This window comes from Microtus pennsylvanicus, chromosome 10 (genome assembly GCF_037038515.1).
Source record: "Microtus pennsylvanicus isolate mMicPen1 chromosome 10, mMicPen1.hap1, whole genome shotgun sequence".
NCBI classification, from domain to species: Eukaryota; Metazoa; Chordata; class Mammalia; order Rodentia; family Cricetidae; genus Microtus; species Microtus pennsylvanicus.
This window is the reverse complement of record NC_134588.1, coordinates 81,502,109-81,520,168: the sequence shown is the minus strand read 5'-3', so window position 1 is coordinate 81,520,168 and position 18,060 is coordinate 81,502,109. Positions and strand designations below refer to the sequence as shown.

General features: G+C 39.9%; 1 protein-coding gene across 1 annotated transcript in view; it reads left to right on the top strand.

Moving 5' to 3' along the window:
- The window catches only part of Parg (poly(ADP-ribose) glycohydrolase), a 104,195-nt gene that overhangs the window by 70,298 nt on the left and 15,837 nt on the right, over nucleotides 1-18,060 (top strand). Inside the window, exons 14-15 of the mRNA XM_075988771.1 lie at nucleotides 5,691-5,769; nucleotides 9,616-9,724. Of these exons, the coding sequence (XP_075844886.1) occupies nucleotides 5,691-5,769; nucleotides 9,616-9,724 (188 nt within the window). The remainder of the gene's footprint in view (nucleotides 1-5,690; nucleotides 5,770-9,615; nucleotides 9,725-18,060) is intronic.

The window sequence follows — 18,060 nt, the reverse complement described above, 5'->3', positions numbered from 1 at the left end:
CCATAGTAGCTGAGACCTTTTGGTAAGTGTAAATGGAGTGAAGGAATTAAATATCTTCCAGATAGCTTCAGTAGCAAGTGTTGGGGCTCTACAGTGTTCTCTTCTTGCTTCTGTTTGGTGAGCACGTACTGCAGATGCCTACACATGCCTACAGATGAAACTTCATGAGTAGAATAGTAATTTACATGGGACCCTCCTAGAGGTGAATCAGTGAGCATAAGACCCTCCTAACAGTGAATTCAGACCTTCAGGAGTGTCTACACGGGTGTCTACTCAGTCAGCAGAAGTGCTAAGACTAACCAAAAGTAAACCATGGTTAAGAATTCTGTGCCATCTTGGTGAGATAGAAAGTACGGGCACCATCCCTACATAAACAGCCCATTGCTAATGTCTCTAGACTGTTGAGAGAGATCTGAGTTCATTTGGTGTTTTCCAGAGTGTTTAGAAATCAAATGTTTTTATGCTGCTTATCTTTACAAAATATTTCCTAGCCGTGAATACTGAAGACAAGAGCGTCACATCTACTCCGTAGTTGCTTCTGTATGAGTGATGATAAATGGAGTAGGGTGTATGACGTTCATGTGAACTGCCTATCCCAGAGCACAACCCACAGCCAAGTAGAATTTGTTAATTTATTAGTATTTTCCTCAGCTCACTATAAACGTCTATTAATAGTAAGAGAAACTAGATATATTTCTTACTAAGTCTAAAGCTCATAATACTGCCATGAACACTTGAAAGGTTTTTCCTCCAGTGAAGGTCTGCCTCGCCTGAATTGTTACAGACCATCTGACTAACTCATGGTTCGTCCCACCGTGTTCCCTTTTACATTTCCATCACTGCTCATTAATAAGTTTGAATTAGAAATACATTAAAAGCATTCATTTTTCAAAAGACAGTGATTTATCACTTGTCTACCTAGAAAACCTAAGGTTTAATTTGCTTAGAGCAGAAGGAAGCATTTATTTCCGCATTGCAAAGGAGCTATATCTGTCCTCTGCCTCTGTGAAAAGAAGGCTGGCAGTGTCCTCACTGGGGCAGAAACATACAATTGCTATTTTATAGTCTTCAACCATTTCAGTTTTAAAAGACAAAGCAGGTATTTGCATTAAATTAAGAGATCAAAGTAGGCAAGGGTGGTTGTTGTTTGTTGTTGTTGTTGTTGTTTTTAAACAGGAGAAGTGAGACTTGTCTACTGCTAGGCAGAAAACAGAAAACAAGAGTGTTCCTGGCTAGCTCTCAGTTCCCTTTAGGCAGTAGACTAGACAGTGTTATTGCTAATGCTTTGTTTCCTCTAGTGCTTTGCAAAGTTAAGTTCATTGACATGGTTCTGAAGGAGTTTTAATTTGGCTTACTTGGTTTTCTAAGTGATCCCATGAGGTAAAACAATAAGCAACTATTAATAACCCAGAGTTTCAGATGATGCTGGTTGGTCAAGGTCATATGACCAGTGAAGCGTCTCTTGTGGTCCCGTGTTTCCTAATGTCAGTGTGGTGCTTTTTCACCACAGAGTGCTCTTTGAAGATCTGCTTTCCTTTCCTAAGACACGGTCTTACAGTGTCATCTAGGCAGCACTCAGTCCCAGCCTTGCCTCTGTCTCCTGAGCCACTGTGCCTGGCTGCAGATGTGAGTCTGAGAGTCCATTATGTAGTCCGTGCAGCCTGTTGTGACTTCAGGCAATACTGCACTTTCTGTTTTACTTGTTAGGCTTGCACGTGTGGCTGTTGTACACACGAGAACATCCAGCTGTACCACAGTCTAGGAAGGCTCTTCACAAGAAATAGCAAGACCATTAGAGTTGTTTTCTTGGTTTGCAGCATAAAAAATTCAAAATTTATGGCAATTAAGATAAAAATTACTTTAAAATTATTTTAAGAGGCAGTGTGCTAAACAATAAGTTGAAAATTGTAGTATTTAACCTTTATTATGGGAAACTATATATTGTATACCCAAAATAGAGTACTTTTCATAATGCTGGTAAATATAAATGTAAATATATAAATATATATTGACATGCGTATAATGTATTTGGAAGAAACAAAATTTATTATTTTACAACTCAGGCTATCCTTGAATTCATGATCTTTATGCCTTAGATTCCTGAGTTAGGATTACAGGTGCGTGTCACCATACCAGCTTCCCATAGTCTTTGTCAAGATTTACCAGCTTACCTTTTTTCTTCTCCCTTTCCTTTCCCTCTAATATTTAAGAGTGTGTTAGAGACATTGGTCCCTTTTACTCCTAAGTATTTCATCATATATTTCCTCAGGACTAGAGAATCCACCTACCTAAACTTGTCGTGGTTCTGGGTGTGCACTGGCTCTGCTTTATACTAAGTAGCATCCATCGCTCTGTGTGAGCCCCACTGGCTGTGCATTTTTTTGATAATTTACTTTTGGACTGTTTAGTCTTTGGGACCTCCCTCCTTTTTTCTTGTTTGTTTGTTTTCAGAAAGAGTCTCAATCTGTAGTCTAAGTAGCCCATCCTTGTGCTCTTCCGGCTTCCGTATAAGACACAGTAACAGGCTAAGTTACAATGGGTGTATGTTAGCTTGGCTCAGCCACAGCCCCCATGTATGCAGTCAAACACTGAATTCATGTGTTGCTGTGAAGATAATTTGTGGCTGTGATTAAAAGTCCATAGTAGTTAACACTTAAGAAGGGAGATTATTTGCCTTAATCTGTGAGGGTTTGGTTCAGTCAGTTTAAAGGCAGTCTTTCCAGAAGGAATCCTTCTGTGGACAGCTGCTGCTGCCCATGTCTAAAGAGTCCCAGCCTGCTTATTAAACCTGCTTTTTCATTCCCACAGTCATGTGAACCTAGTCCTTATGGTAATCTATTCATATAGGGGTCTCATTCCTTCTGGCCCTGTGGTTGATCTGTGACTGATATGCAACTATCATGAGTAAAACTGCTATGAGCATTCTTCTGAGCAATTTTTTCTTAAGATGAATTCATTTTTATTTGATGTGTTTGAGTGTTTCACCTAAATCTATGTCTGTCCATTTGTATGCCTGCTGCCTGTCAAGGCCAGGAAAGGGCACTGGTGCCCCAGAACTGGAGTTACAGATGGTTGTGAGATGCTATGTGGGTGTTACAAATTGAATCTGAGTCTTCTAGACGAACAGCCAGTGCTCTTAACCATTGAGCCATCTCTCTGGCCCCTTCTGTACAGTTTTTATTGGTACACTGTTTTTTGTTTTCTATTAGATAAATACCTACAAATGACATTTCCAGATCAAACTGTTCATGTTTAAATTTTTTTGTTTTGTTTTGTTTTTTCGAGACAGGGTTTCTCTGTAGCTTTGGAGCCCGTCCTGGAACTCCCTTGGTAGACCAGGCTGGCCTCGAACTCACAGAGATCCGCCTGTCTCTGCCTCCCGAGTGCTGGGATTACAGGCGTGCGCCACTACCGCCCGGCTCTCATGTTTAATTTTATAAGAAATTGCCAAACTATTTTTCAAAATTATTGTGCCATATTGTTTCACCAGAAGTATATGAGACTTCTATTTATTCTATTTCCTTGTCAGCCCTTAGTGTGGCCTTGTTGTTGTTTAAGACAGGGCCTCGCCATGTAACTCTGGGTGACCCGAAACTTATAAAGATCCACCTGCATGGGCCTTCCAAGTACAGAGATTAAAAAATAATGTTCACCACACCTAGCCCTTATTGTGGCCACTTTTATTTTAGCCATACATTGAGATTTATTACAGTATCTCACTGTGGTTTTAGTGTGATCACGAATGACCGATAATGTTAAACATTGTTTCATAATTGTTAGCCAACTGTGTACTTCTGATATGAGATGTGTGTTTATGATTTCTGTCCATTTTTGTAAATTAAGTTGTGTGGGTTTTTTTTTAACTTATTTTGTGTCATTTTGCAAAACTAGGGTCTAAACATGGGGCTTACAAATGCTGGAAAGGGCTCGGTCACTAAACTCTAGTTCCTTAGCTCCTGCTTATTTTTGTTATTGAGACCTCGTCACCTGTTCTGAATACAGGTCCTTTGTGAGACACTTGTCACGTGGGTGCCTTTCCCATACATCTGGTTTTCCTGACACTGACTGTTGAATGTTGGTCCCGTGTAGCTTTTGTTTCATTTGTAAGTTTTGTGGTCACTGCATTTCTTTATCCAGTTAAAGAAATCTTTGGCTAAATGCAGTAAAGCGTTTGTATAAGTTTGTTTTTGAGATAGGGTCTCATGATGCCCAGCTTGAACTCCTGATGTCCCAGCCCCCACCGTTCATGCTGAGGTTAGGGTGTCTCCTGTTTTCTCTGGGAATTTTATAGTTTTATGTTTATGTCGCTCCTCTGTCTCAAATGTGTATTCATAACATGAGGTAGCAGTCTGGGTCTATATTTTTATATGAATATCTACATGTTTCAACAGTATTAGTTTCCTGGATGCTTTATTATAGCTTCCTTTACTGACAGTCAGGTATCCTATAGCCTCTATTATGTTTCATAGTTTTTTCCCACATCTATTTTTAGGCCAAAATCTAGAAACTGTTGAATTCAGATAGTTGAACACTTTAGATTTTGTTTTTTGTTTCTTTTGTTTTATTTTGTTCTTCATTTTCTTCTTTGATGACCATGAAGTCATGGCACAACCACACCCAGTTTAATTAGTGTTTTTTAAACATGTGCTGCTTTACCTGTAGCCCCAGCTACTTAGAGGCTGTTGTGTAAGACTCACTTGACCCCCCGAGTTTAATTTCAGTCTGGGCAATATAACAATGCCCTGAGTCACGAAGGGGGTGTGGGGGATGTGGACGGAAGAAAAGGTTGTTTGGAGATGGATATATAGATCAAGAATTAACCTTGTGATAATATTGAATTTTCTACTTCAAAGGAATGTTCTATTTCTCTATCTGTTTGGGTCTTTTTTTCTCTTTAGTATTCTACATCTGTTACTTAGTTTCCTCAGGGATAATTTGTGGTTTTTTGTCACTGTTTAATGGATGTTTGGTGTTTTGTTTTCTCATTATTTACTGCAGGTGTATATAGAGAGACATCTTTGATTTAACTCCTAGTTATGAGTTTTTCCTACTTTCTTCCCACTCTCAGCAATTCCTTGGGATTTGCTGTATAAACAATGATGACATTTGCAAGACAGTTTTACATTTTACTTTATCTTTGTGTTATTTTGTGTTGGGGTCAAACCCAGGGCCCCCGTTCATGATCTACCATGGACCTACTTCCGCAACCCTGCTTATATGTTTTCCACTATTTATTTCTTTATATATATATATATATATATATATATATATATATATATATATATAGTTTTTCGAGACAGGGTTTTGGAGCCTGTCCTGGAACTAGCTCTGTAGACCAGGCTGGTCTCGAACTCACAGAAATCCGCCTGCCTCTGCCTCCCAAGTGCTGGGATTAAAGGCATGTGCCACCACCTCCCGGCCACTATTTATTTCTTTTCTTGTGTTTATTGCTCTGGTGACAGCAGGGGTGGTGGCCTCATGGCCTGGCTTATCTTTCGGGCACAGTGCTAAATAGAAAGAAGAACAGAGCTCTCCAGTCTGGTCTAGGTAGCGAGTCCGGGACAGCCAGGGCTGTGTAGAGACCCTGTCTCAAGATACCGAAAAGAAAAAGGGAAGAAAGGAACAGTACTCTCACCTTATTGAGCACCTTTGGTAGAATGCTCTCACCATTAATAGACTATTTGTTGCAGGTACTGAACAGTACAGTGAATATACAGGCTATGCTGAAACTTACCGTTGGGCCCGGAGTCATGAAGATGGGAGTGAAAAGTGAGTGTTTCTGATTTTAGTGTTGTGTGACTGAAACTGAAGGAGGGTGTGTGACTCTGGTACACTCTGCGCTTTCCAGAAATTTATTAATTTTTTCATTTTAAATACTTTTCATACAGTATATTTTGATCATATATTTTGTCTTTTTACCTACCCAACTTCTTGTTTAGGTGCGCTCTCTCTCTCTCTCTCTCTCTCTCTCTCTCTCTCTCTTTCTCTCTCTCTCTCTCTCTTTCTTCATAAAGCCAACAAAAACCCATGAAATCCACTTCTGTTTGTCGGCTACTACTGCGCATAGGCCATAGGTAGTGTAGCTGCTAGAGCAGTAACACTCCATCAAAGAAAACTGATTTTCCTATTCTCAGCAGGCATCAGTTGCAAAGAGTTCTTGATGAGGGTTAGGACTTTTTGTCCACCTCCCCTTCTCACTGCTGGGATTTTGTCTGATTTGACTTTGTAGTCTTATATATTATGACAATCTCTATGAGTTCATATGTTTATCAATCCTTTTGTCTCTGGGAAACAGTTCCCTTGAAGTCATTCATCAGTTCTGGCTCCTTTTCTATATAGATCCCTGAGATTTGAGAGGGGTTTGATGAAGACATCCCATTTGGGATTGCAGGTTGTCCAGTTGGGGGTTTCCTATGTTAATTACCATGCACTGAAAGCGGCTTCTCTGATAAGGTTTGAGCAAAGCACTGGCCTACGGTTCTAGTAATGTGTCATTAGGAGTAATTTTATTGTTCTGTTCCTTTAGCAGAATAATAATAGTAGATTTTCCCCGAGACCTGTGACATAATCTGGTCTCAGGTTCTTGGCCACTTTAGTGATGTCGTGTCAACTATAGGTTCCATTTCATGGAGTGGGCCTTTAATCCAGTCAGAAAGTGATTGGTTGATCCTGTAACATTTCTGCCACTGTTGTACCAATATATATCTTACAGGCAGCTTGCTGTTGTAGGTCACAGGGTTTGTAGCTGGGCAATATTGATGATTATTTTTCTCCTCCGATAGTGTGCAGAGCACCTTCCGGCACCATGATCACTTGTCAGTAAGGGTGAATCTCCTAGTTGGGCACCAGCTTGATTTCTCTGTGATTGATGACATAAGTAAATGTTGTCCTCAGCAACAGCCTGTATGTTTGTGGGGAGTCTGTGGGACCTTTTAGCCAACAGCTCAACAACCTCTAACCCATACCTGGCACTGGAGGTTTTACTTGGTGGCCTAAGATGTCTAGGTGAGGAGGCATTGTCTCTCCCATAATGTGGTGACTTCATTTAAATTATTTTTAAATTTAGCATCACAGATTTTTTTTTTTTGGAAGGCAAAACACTTTTGTCATGTCCCAGACATCAAAAAGAAGAATAAAAATTCAAGTTTGAGGCAAAAACCATCAGGGCATGAAGGCGTAAGTCACAAACAATGCCACACCAATTTGGGATTATGATTAATAGGGTGATATTTATTTAAAGGGGAAAAACTTACAGATCACTGTCCCAGGCAACGGCCCTCTATGCAACGCAACCAGGAGTCTAGTCGCCAGCGGAGCAGGAAGTGAAGAGAGAGAGGAGAGGGAAGTGGCCGCTTTTTTAAAGGGAGAGAGACCACGCCCCAAGGGGCTGGTATCTCAGCGGCGATAGGTTGGAGGAGTGGGAGGATCTCCCGCAACAAGGGCATAATTCTGCAGCTCTTTTTCTCTAAGCATAGAGGTTAACTTCCAAGCCCAAACTTAGAATGATTTGTAATTGGAGTTTGAGCCTTTGACTATCACTTAGCTGTCCTTAAATGTTCCATGTTATCAGATACATGGGGGAATGTATGTTGAGACAATTTGCCTAATGCCACATACTACTTGACAGCAAAGTCTGCAGTAAATATTGCTGCTGCTGTTCCCTTTCTTCTTGAAATAGACTTCATATGTTAGCATCTTTGCTTACTCACTAAATGATATAGAAACTTTACTATGCCAGCTGGGGAGGAAGATCACTTTGTGTCCCCCCCCCCTTTTTTTCACTGACTTTTTATTATTTATTTATTTTTATTATTAAAAATTTCTGCCTCCTCCCCACCTCCCATTTCCCGCCCACTTCCCCCCACTTCTCTCCCCCTCCCTTCCCTCCCCCTCCCTCTCCAGTCCAAAGAGCAGTCAGAGTTCCCTGCCCTGTGGGAAGTCCAAGGTCCTTCCTTCCCCCCCTCCATCCAGGTCAAGGATGGTGCGCATCTAAACAGACTAGGTTCCCTCAAAGCCAGTACATGCAGTAGGATCAAAACCCAGTGCCATTGTCCGCCACGTTCAGAGAGTCCAGTTTGATCCCATGGCTTTTTCAGTTCCAGTCGAGCTGGCCTTGGTGAGCTCCCATTAGATCAGCCCCACTGTCTTAGTGGGTGGGCGCACCCCTCGGAGTCCTGACTTTCTTGCTCATGTTCTCCCTCCTTCAGCTCCTCATTTGGGCCTTGGGAGCTCAGTCTAGCGCTCCAATGTGGGTCTCTGTCTCTATCTCCATCCATTGCCAGATGAAGCTTCTATGGTGATATGCAAGATATTCATCAGTATGGCTATAGGAAAGGGCCATTTCAGGCTCCCTTTCCTCAGCTGCCCAAGGAACTAGCTGGGGATATCTCCATGGATACCTGGGAACCCCTCTAGAGTCAAGTCTCTTGCCAACCCTAAAATGGCTCCCTTAATTAAGATATCTTCTTCCCTGCTCCCATTCTGGCAAAAGGAGGTACCTGTATCTATGTCACAGTCCTACTGTCAAGTCCAGGCTGTAGTTTCTTTTTATTTTATAAAATACGTTCTTGTTTGGGTTCTCTGGTGTGGTAAAAAGGGGTTTATTTAGTTGGCTCACAGTTTATAGTTCATCATCAAGGGAAGCAAAGGGAAACTTGAGGCAGGAACCTAGAGGCAGGAGCTAAAGTAGTTAAAAGACCATGGAGCAATCCTGTTTACTGTCTTGTTCTACTACCTTCCTTACATGACTCAGGACCACCTACCCAGAAATGACACTGCCCACAGTGTCCTTGCTACGTCCTTGTATATCAATTAGCAATTAAGAAAATGGCCCACAGATATGCCCACCAGCCAGTCCAGTGGGGTACGCTCCCTCTTCCCACGTGTATTACGTTGACAGCTGAAGCTAACTATGCCTCATATACCTGTGGTAAAACAGTTTTCTGTGTGATCTCCATAATTACCCACAGACTAGCTTTGAGGTTTCCTATCTTTAGTATAAAAACCTGCTTGGCTACCAATATGATCAGTTTTCAATTTTCTGGGTTTCCAAACTCAGCACCTCAGGTAGGCCTTCATTTCTGTGGGCAGTGTATCTTGTCTGCTTCTGTGAGTTTTTACAGAGAGTTTTTGTAGCTGACAGTTGCCACAGTAGGTATGAGTACATATTTTTATGACACTTGACTTCTCAGGATTATTTCTTGTGCAGTATGGGGTAATCACACCAGTGATTTAGTACAGATCTCTGGAAACAAAAGCAGAGTAAATACTATGTCTGTGGTATTAGGGGAAAACAAAGACCAATATTCTTTTGTTTTCTCCCAAATCCTTTAACCTCTGAGGCTCACTGTAAATGATGTACTTGTTTACAATATGTCACCTCATGTTGTCTCTTGATTTTTCATTTTGCTGCACAACAGTCTGCAATATGCATACCTCTGAATCTAAAACTATAATGATTTCCTGCCCTCCTGCTTTGCTGGGACCTATGATTATGGTTTGTTTGTTTTTAATACCGTAACACTGCCAAAATGTCAACAACATGACTCCTACAGGGATCTTATTTGAAGGATTCTACCTGTTCCTTACCTCCCTTCCCTTTCTGTCCCTTCACAGGGACGACTGGCAGCGACGCTGCACAGAGATCGTTGCCATTGATGCTCTTCACTTCCGACGCTACCTCGATCAGTTTGTGCCTGAGAAAATGAGACGTGAGCTTAACAAGGCCAGTAACCTTATTTCTGAGTTCATCTGGCAGCTGTCATCTATTTACTGCCATTTTATTAATGCTGAAATTAATGCTTTCTGGTAATTCTTACAGTGTCAGTGCATCTGCTCTTAGCTCCTCTGATTTAATAGTTCTGTCAGCTTGTACAAGATGTACTTTCCATTTTGTAATTGTTTGATTACTGGCCAGTGTTGCCAGATAGACTGTTGCTTAGTGTTAAACCCCACACATGGATTTATCTCCTCAGGTACTTTTAATGGCTTCAGAACATTATCATTGTAAAATATATAGAAAGGAATAAGCTGTTATTATGTTTTGGTATTTTTGTTTTGTTTTGTATCGGTCACATGACTTTTTCTCTATAAGGTGCACAGATATCAGGATTAAAGCATATTTTAAAACCTCACAAATTGTGTTCCTATCTTGAACAGTAAACATGTTATTTATTGGTTTAGTAATCTGATATATTTATGATGGAAACTGTGATAGTCTATAATGTATAGTTCTGCCTAATCATTTTTTTCTTTTGTTATCTCAGAAATAGAAAGTGAGCTATACCTCGTTTGTTCAAATCTTCACTACTGTGTGCTATAATGAATATATTCCCTCATGAAGTAGAGTGCTGATTCTATTCTGTGCATTTGGAGCCTAAGAAAAACAGCTAAGATGTTCTTTAGTTCCTCAAATTACTCTCATGGCTAAGGAAATTAACTCTGTTCTGCAGACCCTTCTTTATTCCTGCCAGTATAGGATTTTGGTTAGTGTGTTATTTATTATGGTAACAGGTTTTGTGGTTTAGCCTGGCTACCTCTACAGAAACCTTACAAGGAAACTCAACAGTGAAGTCAGCCTGGGTAGAGACAAGCCACCACGGTTTTCCAGCCCTTAAAGCTTAGTAAGCATTTGAAATAGAATTTGATATTATATCCTGGGCCATTTGAACAGCTAATTTATTGGTACAATTGTTTTCTAATGTACAACTTATTAGGTTGTTTGAATATTTAATGGGTGATGTGGGAGAGTCTTTTGTTTTGTGTTATTTTCATTGGTTAATAAAGAAACTGCCTTGGCCTTTAATAGGGCAGAAAATTAGGTAGGTGGAGTAAACAGAACAGAATGCTGGGAGAAAAGCTGGGTCAGGCAGTCGCCATGACTCTCCTCTCCGAGACAAATGCAGGTTAAGAATATTCCTGGTAAGATACCACCTCGTGGTGCTATACAGATTACTAAATATGGGTTAAAGCAAGATGAGAGAGTTAGCCAGTAAGAGGCTAGAGCTAATGGGCCAAGTAGTGTTTAAAAGAATACAGTTTCCGAGTAATTATTTTGGGTAAAGCTAGCCAGGTGGTGGGACACAGCCCGCTGCTCCATCTACAAATGGGTTTTTGTTGTTGTTGTTGTTGATTGTTTGTTTGGTTTTTGGTTTTTTGAGACAGGGTTTGGAGCCTGTCTTGCCTGTCCTGGAACTAGCTCTTGTAGACCAGGCTGGCCTCGAACTCATAGAAATCCTCCTGCCTCTGCCTCCCAAGGGCTGGTATTAAAAGTGTGCGCCATCACCACCCGGATGTTTAGTGTTCTTAAATAAATCTCATAAAGTGTTTCAATAATATGTTGCCAGCAGAGCTGAACCTGTCTAGCAGATGTCAATTTTGACATTTGTTTAAAATAGGACATAGCGGACAATGAGGACTACTGAGAACTCAAGAACAATGGCAATGGGTTTCTGATCCTACTGCATGCACTGGCTTTGTGGGAGCCTAGGCAGTTTGGATGCTCAACTTACTAGACCTGGATGGAGGTGGGGGTTCCTTGGACTTCCCACAGGACAGGGAACCCTGATTGCTTTTCGGGCTGGGGGGGGTCTTAATTGGGGGAGGGGGAGGGAAATGGGAGGCGGTGGCAGGGAAGAGACAGAAATCTTTAATAAATAAATAAATTAAAAAAAAAAATAGGTCTCCTGAGTACAGCTGTGAAGAAAGCCCATTCTTCTGTGTGCTAACAGTTCTCTGCTTTCCTGACACTGCCGGTCAGGCTGGCACTGAGGAGTCTATTTCATAGGTAGTTGTGTACATTTTAAATGCTCTGGGCTAGTATGGAGCTTAATGGTATAGTACTTGCCTAGCATGTGTGAGGCCCTGGATTACATCCTGATACTCCAAAACAAAGAACAAACAAACAACAACAACAAAGATAACTTGTTTTTACTGTTCTAAATTTTGACCTTGAAGCAATTGCCTTCCAGTCTAAAATGTTTTATGATAGAGGCTTAATATCATTCTGAAGCTTAATATCAGTTACAGTTGTTTGGTCAATGGCTTGGGCTTCTTACTGGCTAGCTCTCTCTTTTAAATTAACCCATTTCTATTAATCTGTGTATCACCACGTGGTTGTGGCTTACTGGTGATGCTCTGGTATCTCACTTTCCCAGGAGCTACATGGTGTCTCCTTTACTCCACCTTCCTTCTCTCCCTATCTTTGTTTGGATTTCCTGCTTAGCTATATTCTGCCTGGCCATTGGCTGAAACAGCTTTATTCATCAACCAATAAGAGAAATACATAGTCACAGCATACAGAAGGACATCCTACATCAGAGAACTGCTTCTATAGAATATAGAGTACTTATAAGATACACTCTATATACAAAGAATGAATCTTGAAATAACCTTGTAACAGGGGAGTTATGTTTCATTCAGGTCAGTTGTGACTGGCACACTGCCTGCCTTATGGAAGTATTTCAGAAAGAATTTTTCAGATGACTGTAATAATTAAGCATAAATTAAATATCTTAGAAATTATATGTTTTCTCAGAACATTACAAATTGACCACTTTCTAGATATTTTTAAATACTAAGTTAATCCTAGTTATCCAGTGCCAGGTAGAGCAGAGAAGACAGCTGATAAACAGATGTGCTGTCTTTGTTAAATACAGTGACCCAGTTTTGTATTTGTTTTCCACCTTCAAATATTTATGTCAATATGCAGTTAAGTCTCACTTTTGACTTAGAAAAAGATTCTTTTCAGTCAACTGCAATTGTTTTTCGATTAATATAACCAAGAGCAGTAAAGGTAATGAAGCGATTCTTTACTGTGTACTAGGCATTCCACTTAGCACTTTCTATGGGTCAGAGTTCTTTCCTCCTCTTGAGATGTATTGCTGTGCCACACAGGAGTTCTTGAACTCCCAGGCTCAAGTGGCCTTCCATCTTACTAGACATACAAGACCGCATGGTCTGCTTTAATCCCAACCACTGCAAAAGACAAGTGATGCTGTTCTCACCTCTAGTTAGAGATAGACGGAGCCCTGGGACATGAGTAACTTGCTCCATGCCCAGAGCTGGCCAGTGACTGAGCCAGGGTTTAAATCTTTGTTCTTCTGACTTCTGTTTACTTTTGTTTTTTCTCTTTTCTCTCTTCCCCTCCCCTCCTTTGCCTTTCCTACTTCCTTTCTTTTCTTTGTCTCTTGGTGCTAAGGAGATCACAGGGCCTTGCATGTGCTGGGCAAGTATCCTACCACTGACCTAGATCTCAAGCCTTCAGATCCGCCTGCCTCTGCCTCTCGAGTGCTAGGAGTAAAGGCGTGCTCCACCACCATCCGGCTGTATTTCCTTTTTATTGTTGACGCTTGTGTCAAAATTCATAAAATGTAGATCTTTCCCACAAAAAAAAAAATAGCAGGTCTGATGCTCTAGACTGTCCACCTTATTCTAAGTCTTCATGATTTAGAATCTTCTCTGCCTTGCTGTCCTACAGTTATGTGCCATGATACCCCTTTCTGTTCTCAGAAACTTGGACTGCGTCGGTGTACTCAGTGGATCTTCCCAGTGTTCCTTTCCATCTGATTTACTTTTAAAGGAAATGTAAGATCATCTTCTAACATATTTATTAAATTACCACACAACAAGAAAAATACTGCAGATTTAATACAGCTGATCGACTTGTAAACTAATGTCGAGAAAGCATTAGTTCAGGGCCTGTCATGTGGGAGCCAATTGATAGATGTGTGTTCCTTTTTCTTCCCCCTTTTGAGACAGGGTTTTATTATAGTGCAGACTGGCCTGAGTGTTGAGATTACAGGCTTGTGTCACCATACCTGAGTTAGATGTATGTTCTTTTACTACTTATTATAGTCACAAAATTTGTCATTTCAACAAAATTGTTTCTCTTGCTGAAAAAGAGAAAAGCAACAAATAATTTTGTTAAATGTCATTGTCATCATATTTAAAAGAAATATTGTTATATTTTTATTCATTTATTTTATATGTGTGGTAGGACATGTATTGCCACAGTGTCCACAGTGTATTTGCAGAGGTTATAGGACAGCTTACAAGAGTCACTCCTCTCTTCCTGTTATATAGATTCTGGGGACTGACCTCACATTGTCAGGCTTGGTAGCAAGTACCTTTACCCATTGAGCTATCTCACCAGCCCAACATTTTAATCTGAAAAACTAATACAGGGACCAGAAAGTGGCTTGCAGCATGAAGCCTGAGTTTAGATCCCTAGTACCTACATAAGACCTTTATAAAAATTGACATGTGCCTGTAACCCTAGTGATGGGGAGACAAAGACTTGGATTCCTGGTGCTCAGCCATCTAGCTAAAACAGCAAGCTCTACAGTTAGTTAACACCTTGTCTCAAAAAATAGGATGTACCAATAGAGGAATTCATCTAGCAGCACCTCAGGCAGCCACACACACACTCTCACACATACACACTCATAAAAAAAGAAAGAAAGAAAAGAAAAGAAACTATGGGCTTTCTAAAATTAAATTCTGTTCCTCACTGATCATACTTATATTTTAAACAGACTTACGAATTTTGACACAAGCATCAACAATCACATGAAAGGGAAGTATAGCCAGGTGGTGGTGGAGCACGCCTTTAATACCAGCACAGAGGCAGGCAGATTTCTGTGAGTTCAAGACCAGCCTGGTCTACAAGAGCTAGTTCTAGGACAGGCTCCAAAGCTACAGAGAAACCCTGTCTCGAAAAACCAAAAAAAGGGGGGGGGGAGTTAAAGTTGGAGGAAATAATGTGTTATATTTTGTTATGTTTTGTGAACTTATGTTTAGAACAAACACATTAGATCACAGTAGTGATAATTTGCTTAAATCTTTTGCATCCGTTATGGAAGATAGGGTGGGAGAGTAGTGCATCTTCTAATCAAGCATCAAAGTCTGCAACCAGAATGCAGTGTGTCCGTCCTACCTCTAGCATCCTGTTTGCCACTAGGTGTTGTTGAGCAGATGATCCCTGAAATAGAAACCTCTAGAATAGGGCACCCCGCGCAGGCTCTACCTGTCCTGTTAGACCTACATCAGGACCCGCAAGAAGAGCTGCTCTGTGAAAAACAGGAATCAATCTCACTTTGTCCAGATGATACTGGGAAGGTATTTTTAATTCTGGAAGAGATCAGCTGGTTGACATTTTAGACACTGATGATGGAAAGATTTGTGACTCCAGCTTGTAAAAATGTCAGATATCTCTGCAAGGGAAGAATGAGATGCCAATGAGATGTTGTATGTGTCCTCATAGACTTGTTTAGATGAGGTTACACTATGAATACATTTCCTGGAGCCTTCTGGGATAGAAGATGATTGCCACTGTTTCTTATTTTATTGATTCTTGTTGGGATCCATATTCGGAGTGGGATTATTACTAAATCAGAGCTTTCTAACAAAACCAATCAGTACTTTCTGCTGATATTTCTAAGAAGTTTAGTATCTGATCATTGATAATCTCAAAGTCTATGTCACATTCTTTTTTTAAAGTCTTAGTTTGAAATGTATCATATCTAGAGAGCTTTCCTTTAGCTTTCTTAGTACATAGAACCAAAAAACCATGAAGATATCTGATCCATTTTTTTATTATTTTACAAATAAGAAAACTGAACTCAACTGACTTCTTTCATTTTATATTCATTTAAAAATACGAGAAACTGGACTGGTAAGAAGTCTTGACAGACACTGGCCACCAGTTCCAGTGGCCTGAGTTAGAGCCCTAGAGTCCACATGGTAGAATGAGGGAACTGATTTTCCCCAGTTGTCCCCGAACTCCACAGGCATACTTGATGCTCACTGGCATGTACACATAGACAAAATAAACGAGAAATAGGATAAACTGTCTGCTACCATATAGTTATTTCAAAGATGAAAAAGCCATCCATAATTCTCCCTTTCTAACAGTTTTTTTTAGTAGGTCTTTCCACATAAAATCTCCTATTTTATCATCTATTTCATCTGACTGTATTGGAATCTCTCATGTTTTCTTATCATCATGAAAAAATGTCTATAATTGTTCGGGTTGATAAGCTCTGGCTTAACAACTTTCCTAGTTCTAAATAGTTTACTGACTTCCCAGTTTGCTCTGTGATGTAACATACCAATCAGTGTCTTTATACACCCGGATACTCAGAGCTTTACAGAGTGTATTATGACGGAGCAGAGAATGATTTTTAAGGCTCTTTAGTAATAACTTTATTCTCTTTTCCAAAAAATTAAGTCTTTTTAAGAAACCACAGAATCCAAAAACCTCTGTATCAACTGTTCATTAGTTTAAATTAAACTAGTATGATAGGTTAACTTCATATAAATAAGAAATTCTCCAGGAACAATAATTATTAATCTAGAGGAAAGTATATGTTTAGATGATAGTGAAACATAAAATGTGTCTGTTAGACAGAAGTTTCTATCCTGCCCTGTCCCGTAGCCATTTAGTCCCAAAGAAAACACAGGAGGCTTATAATAATTTTAGCTGTTTGACCTTTTAGCTTAAGCTTATTACTAACTAGCTCTTACAACTTAAATTAACCCGTAATTCTTATCTGTGTTTAGCTGCGTGGCTTGATATCTTTTCTCAGTGCAGCATTCTTATTTTGCGTTCTCTGCATCTGGCTGGTGACTGACTCTCTGCCTTTCTTCCCCCCAGAGTTTTCTTAGTCTGCTCACCCCATCTATATTCTCTGCCTGGCTACTGGCCAATCGACGTTTTATTAAACTAATACAAGTAATAAATCTTTACAGTGTACAAGAGCATTGTTTCTCAACATGTATCTACTTGTCAGAGTGCTTATGTGTTTGTGTGCATGTTATTGCCGGACACTCCATGACCAGCTCTATTTGTCAACTCCCTGCTCTCTCACTTCTTCCTCACTTTCCTGTTTCTTCCCTCATCTCTGTCTTCACTCTTCCCTGATCAGTCTCTAGTTTTTAATTCTAGGTGCCAGCATTTTTCTTTTACTTCTTTTTTGTTTTCAACACTCCCCTTTGGGGCCTTCAGGAATCCAAGGTTACCTTTCTCTTTTCCTCTTTCTTCCTTTCTTCATCTGATCTCATTCTAGCATATAGGTGTTCGTTGATTTCTTCTTAGTCTCCTTCAGTATGAATGTTTTCCTCTTTTTGAGTAATTTATTAGGATGAATAACTTTCTGTGTTGAAGCATATCAATCAGGAGACCAAAGGTCAGTGCAAGGCTGGAGTTGAAGTTGGTTTTCTTTTCTCTGCCAGTTTCCTCAAACACTGCAGCTTTGGTTGGGGGTAGAAAGTATTCACCAATATGGTGCTGTGGAGAACTCCTAACAATTTTCTGGAGTGAGGACTTGACAAATTCTGAGATTGCGTCCCTTTTTTTAATCTCTTTTTTCTCACCAGTGTTAAGTTCTGTTTCTGCTGTGAAGGGTGAAAGAATTTCAACACTTCCGGGATTTGCTAACCTCCTAAAGAAGGGACATCCCTGGACAAACTATCTAAAGGGGTTCAGACAGCTTACTTCAGTTTGCATTCCATCTCTGTTGGATTCTGCACCCATAGATTCAATAAAATATATATTGAAAACATTTTACTTCATCCATTCTGAACATCTATAGATTTTTTATGTTATTACTTGTTAATTCATACATTTGTAGCAGCTGTTTGCAAAGCTAGACATGATTTAAACTCTAAAGAATGCTGGAGGATTGTGTAGGCCATATAATAGTGCGTAGTCTGGAACACAAGTGGACTTTGGTATCCTTGGTGGTAATCCTGTTACACTCCCCTAAAGGTTGCTGGGAGACTACTGTACTACTGGATTTACAAATGCTTGACTTCGCAAAGTGAAAGCATTTACATTTGATCATTCTAACCAGTCCTTTGTATATACCAGTGTGTAATTCTAAATCATCTAGTTTCTATCTAATTATTTTTCACAAGCTTTATCTGATAGTATTTGATAAATATCATTAAATGCCTTTTAATTTCAGTTTCAGAGGTTTTTGTTGTGGCCATTTTTTTTCAAGAGTACTTTTCAAGAAAATACAATATTTTATGTTAGCTGTTACTTCTAATAATTTAAGT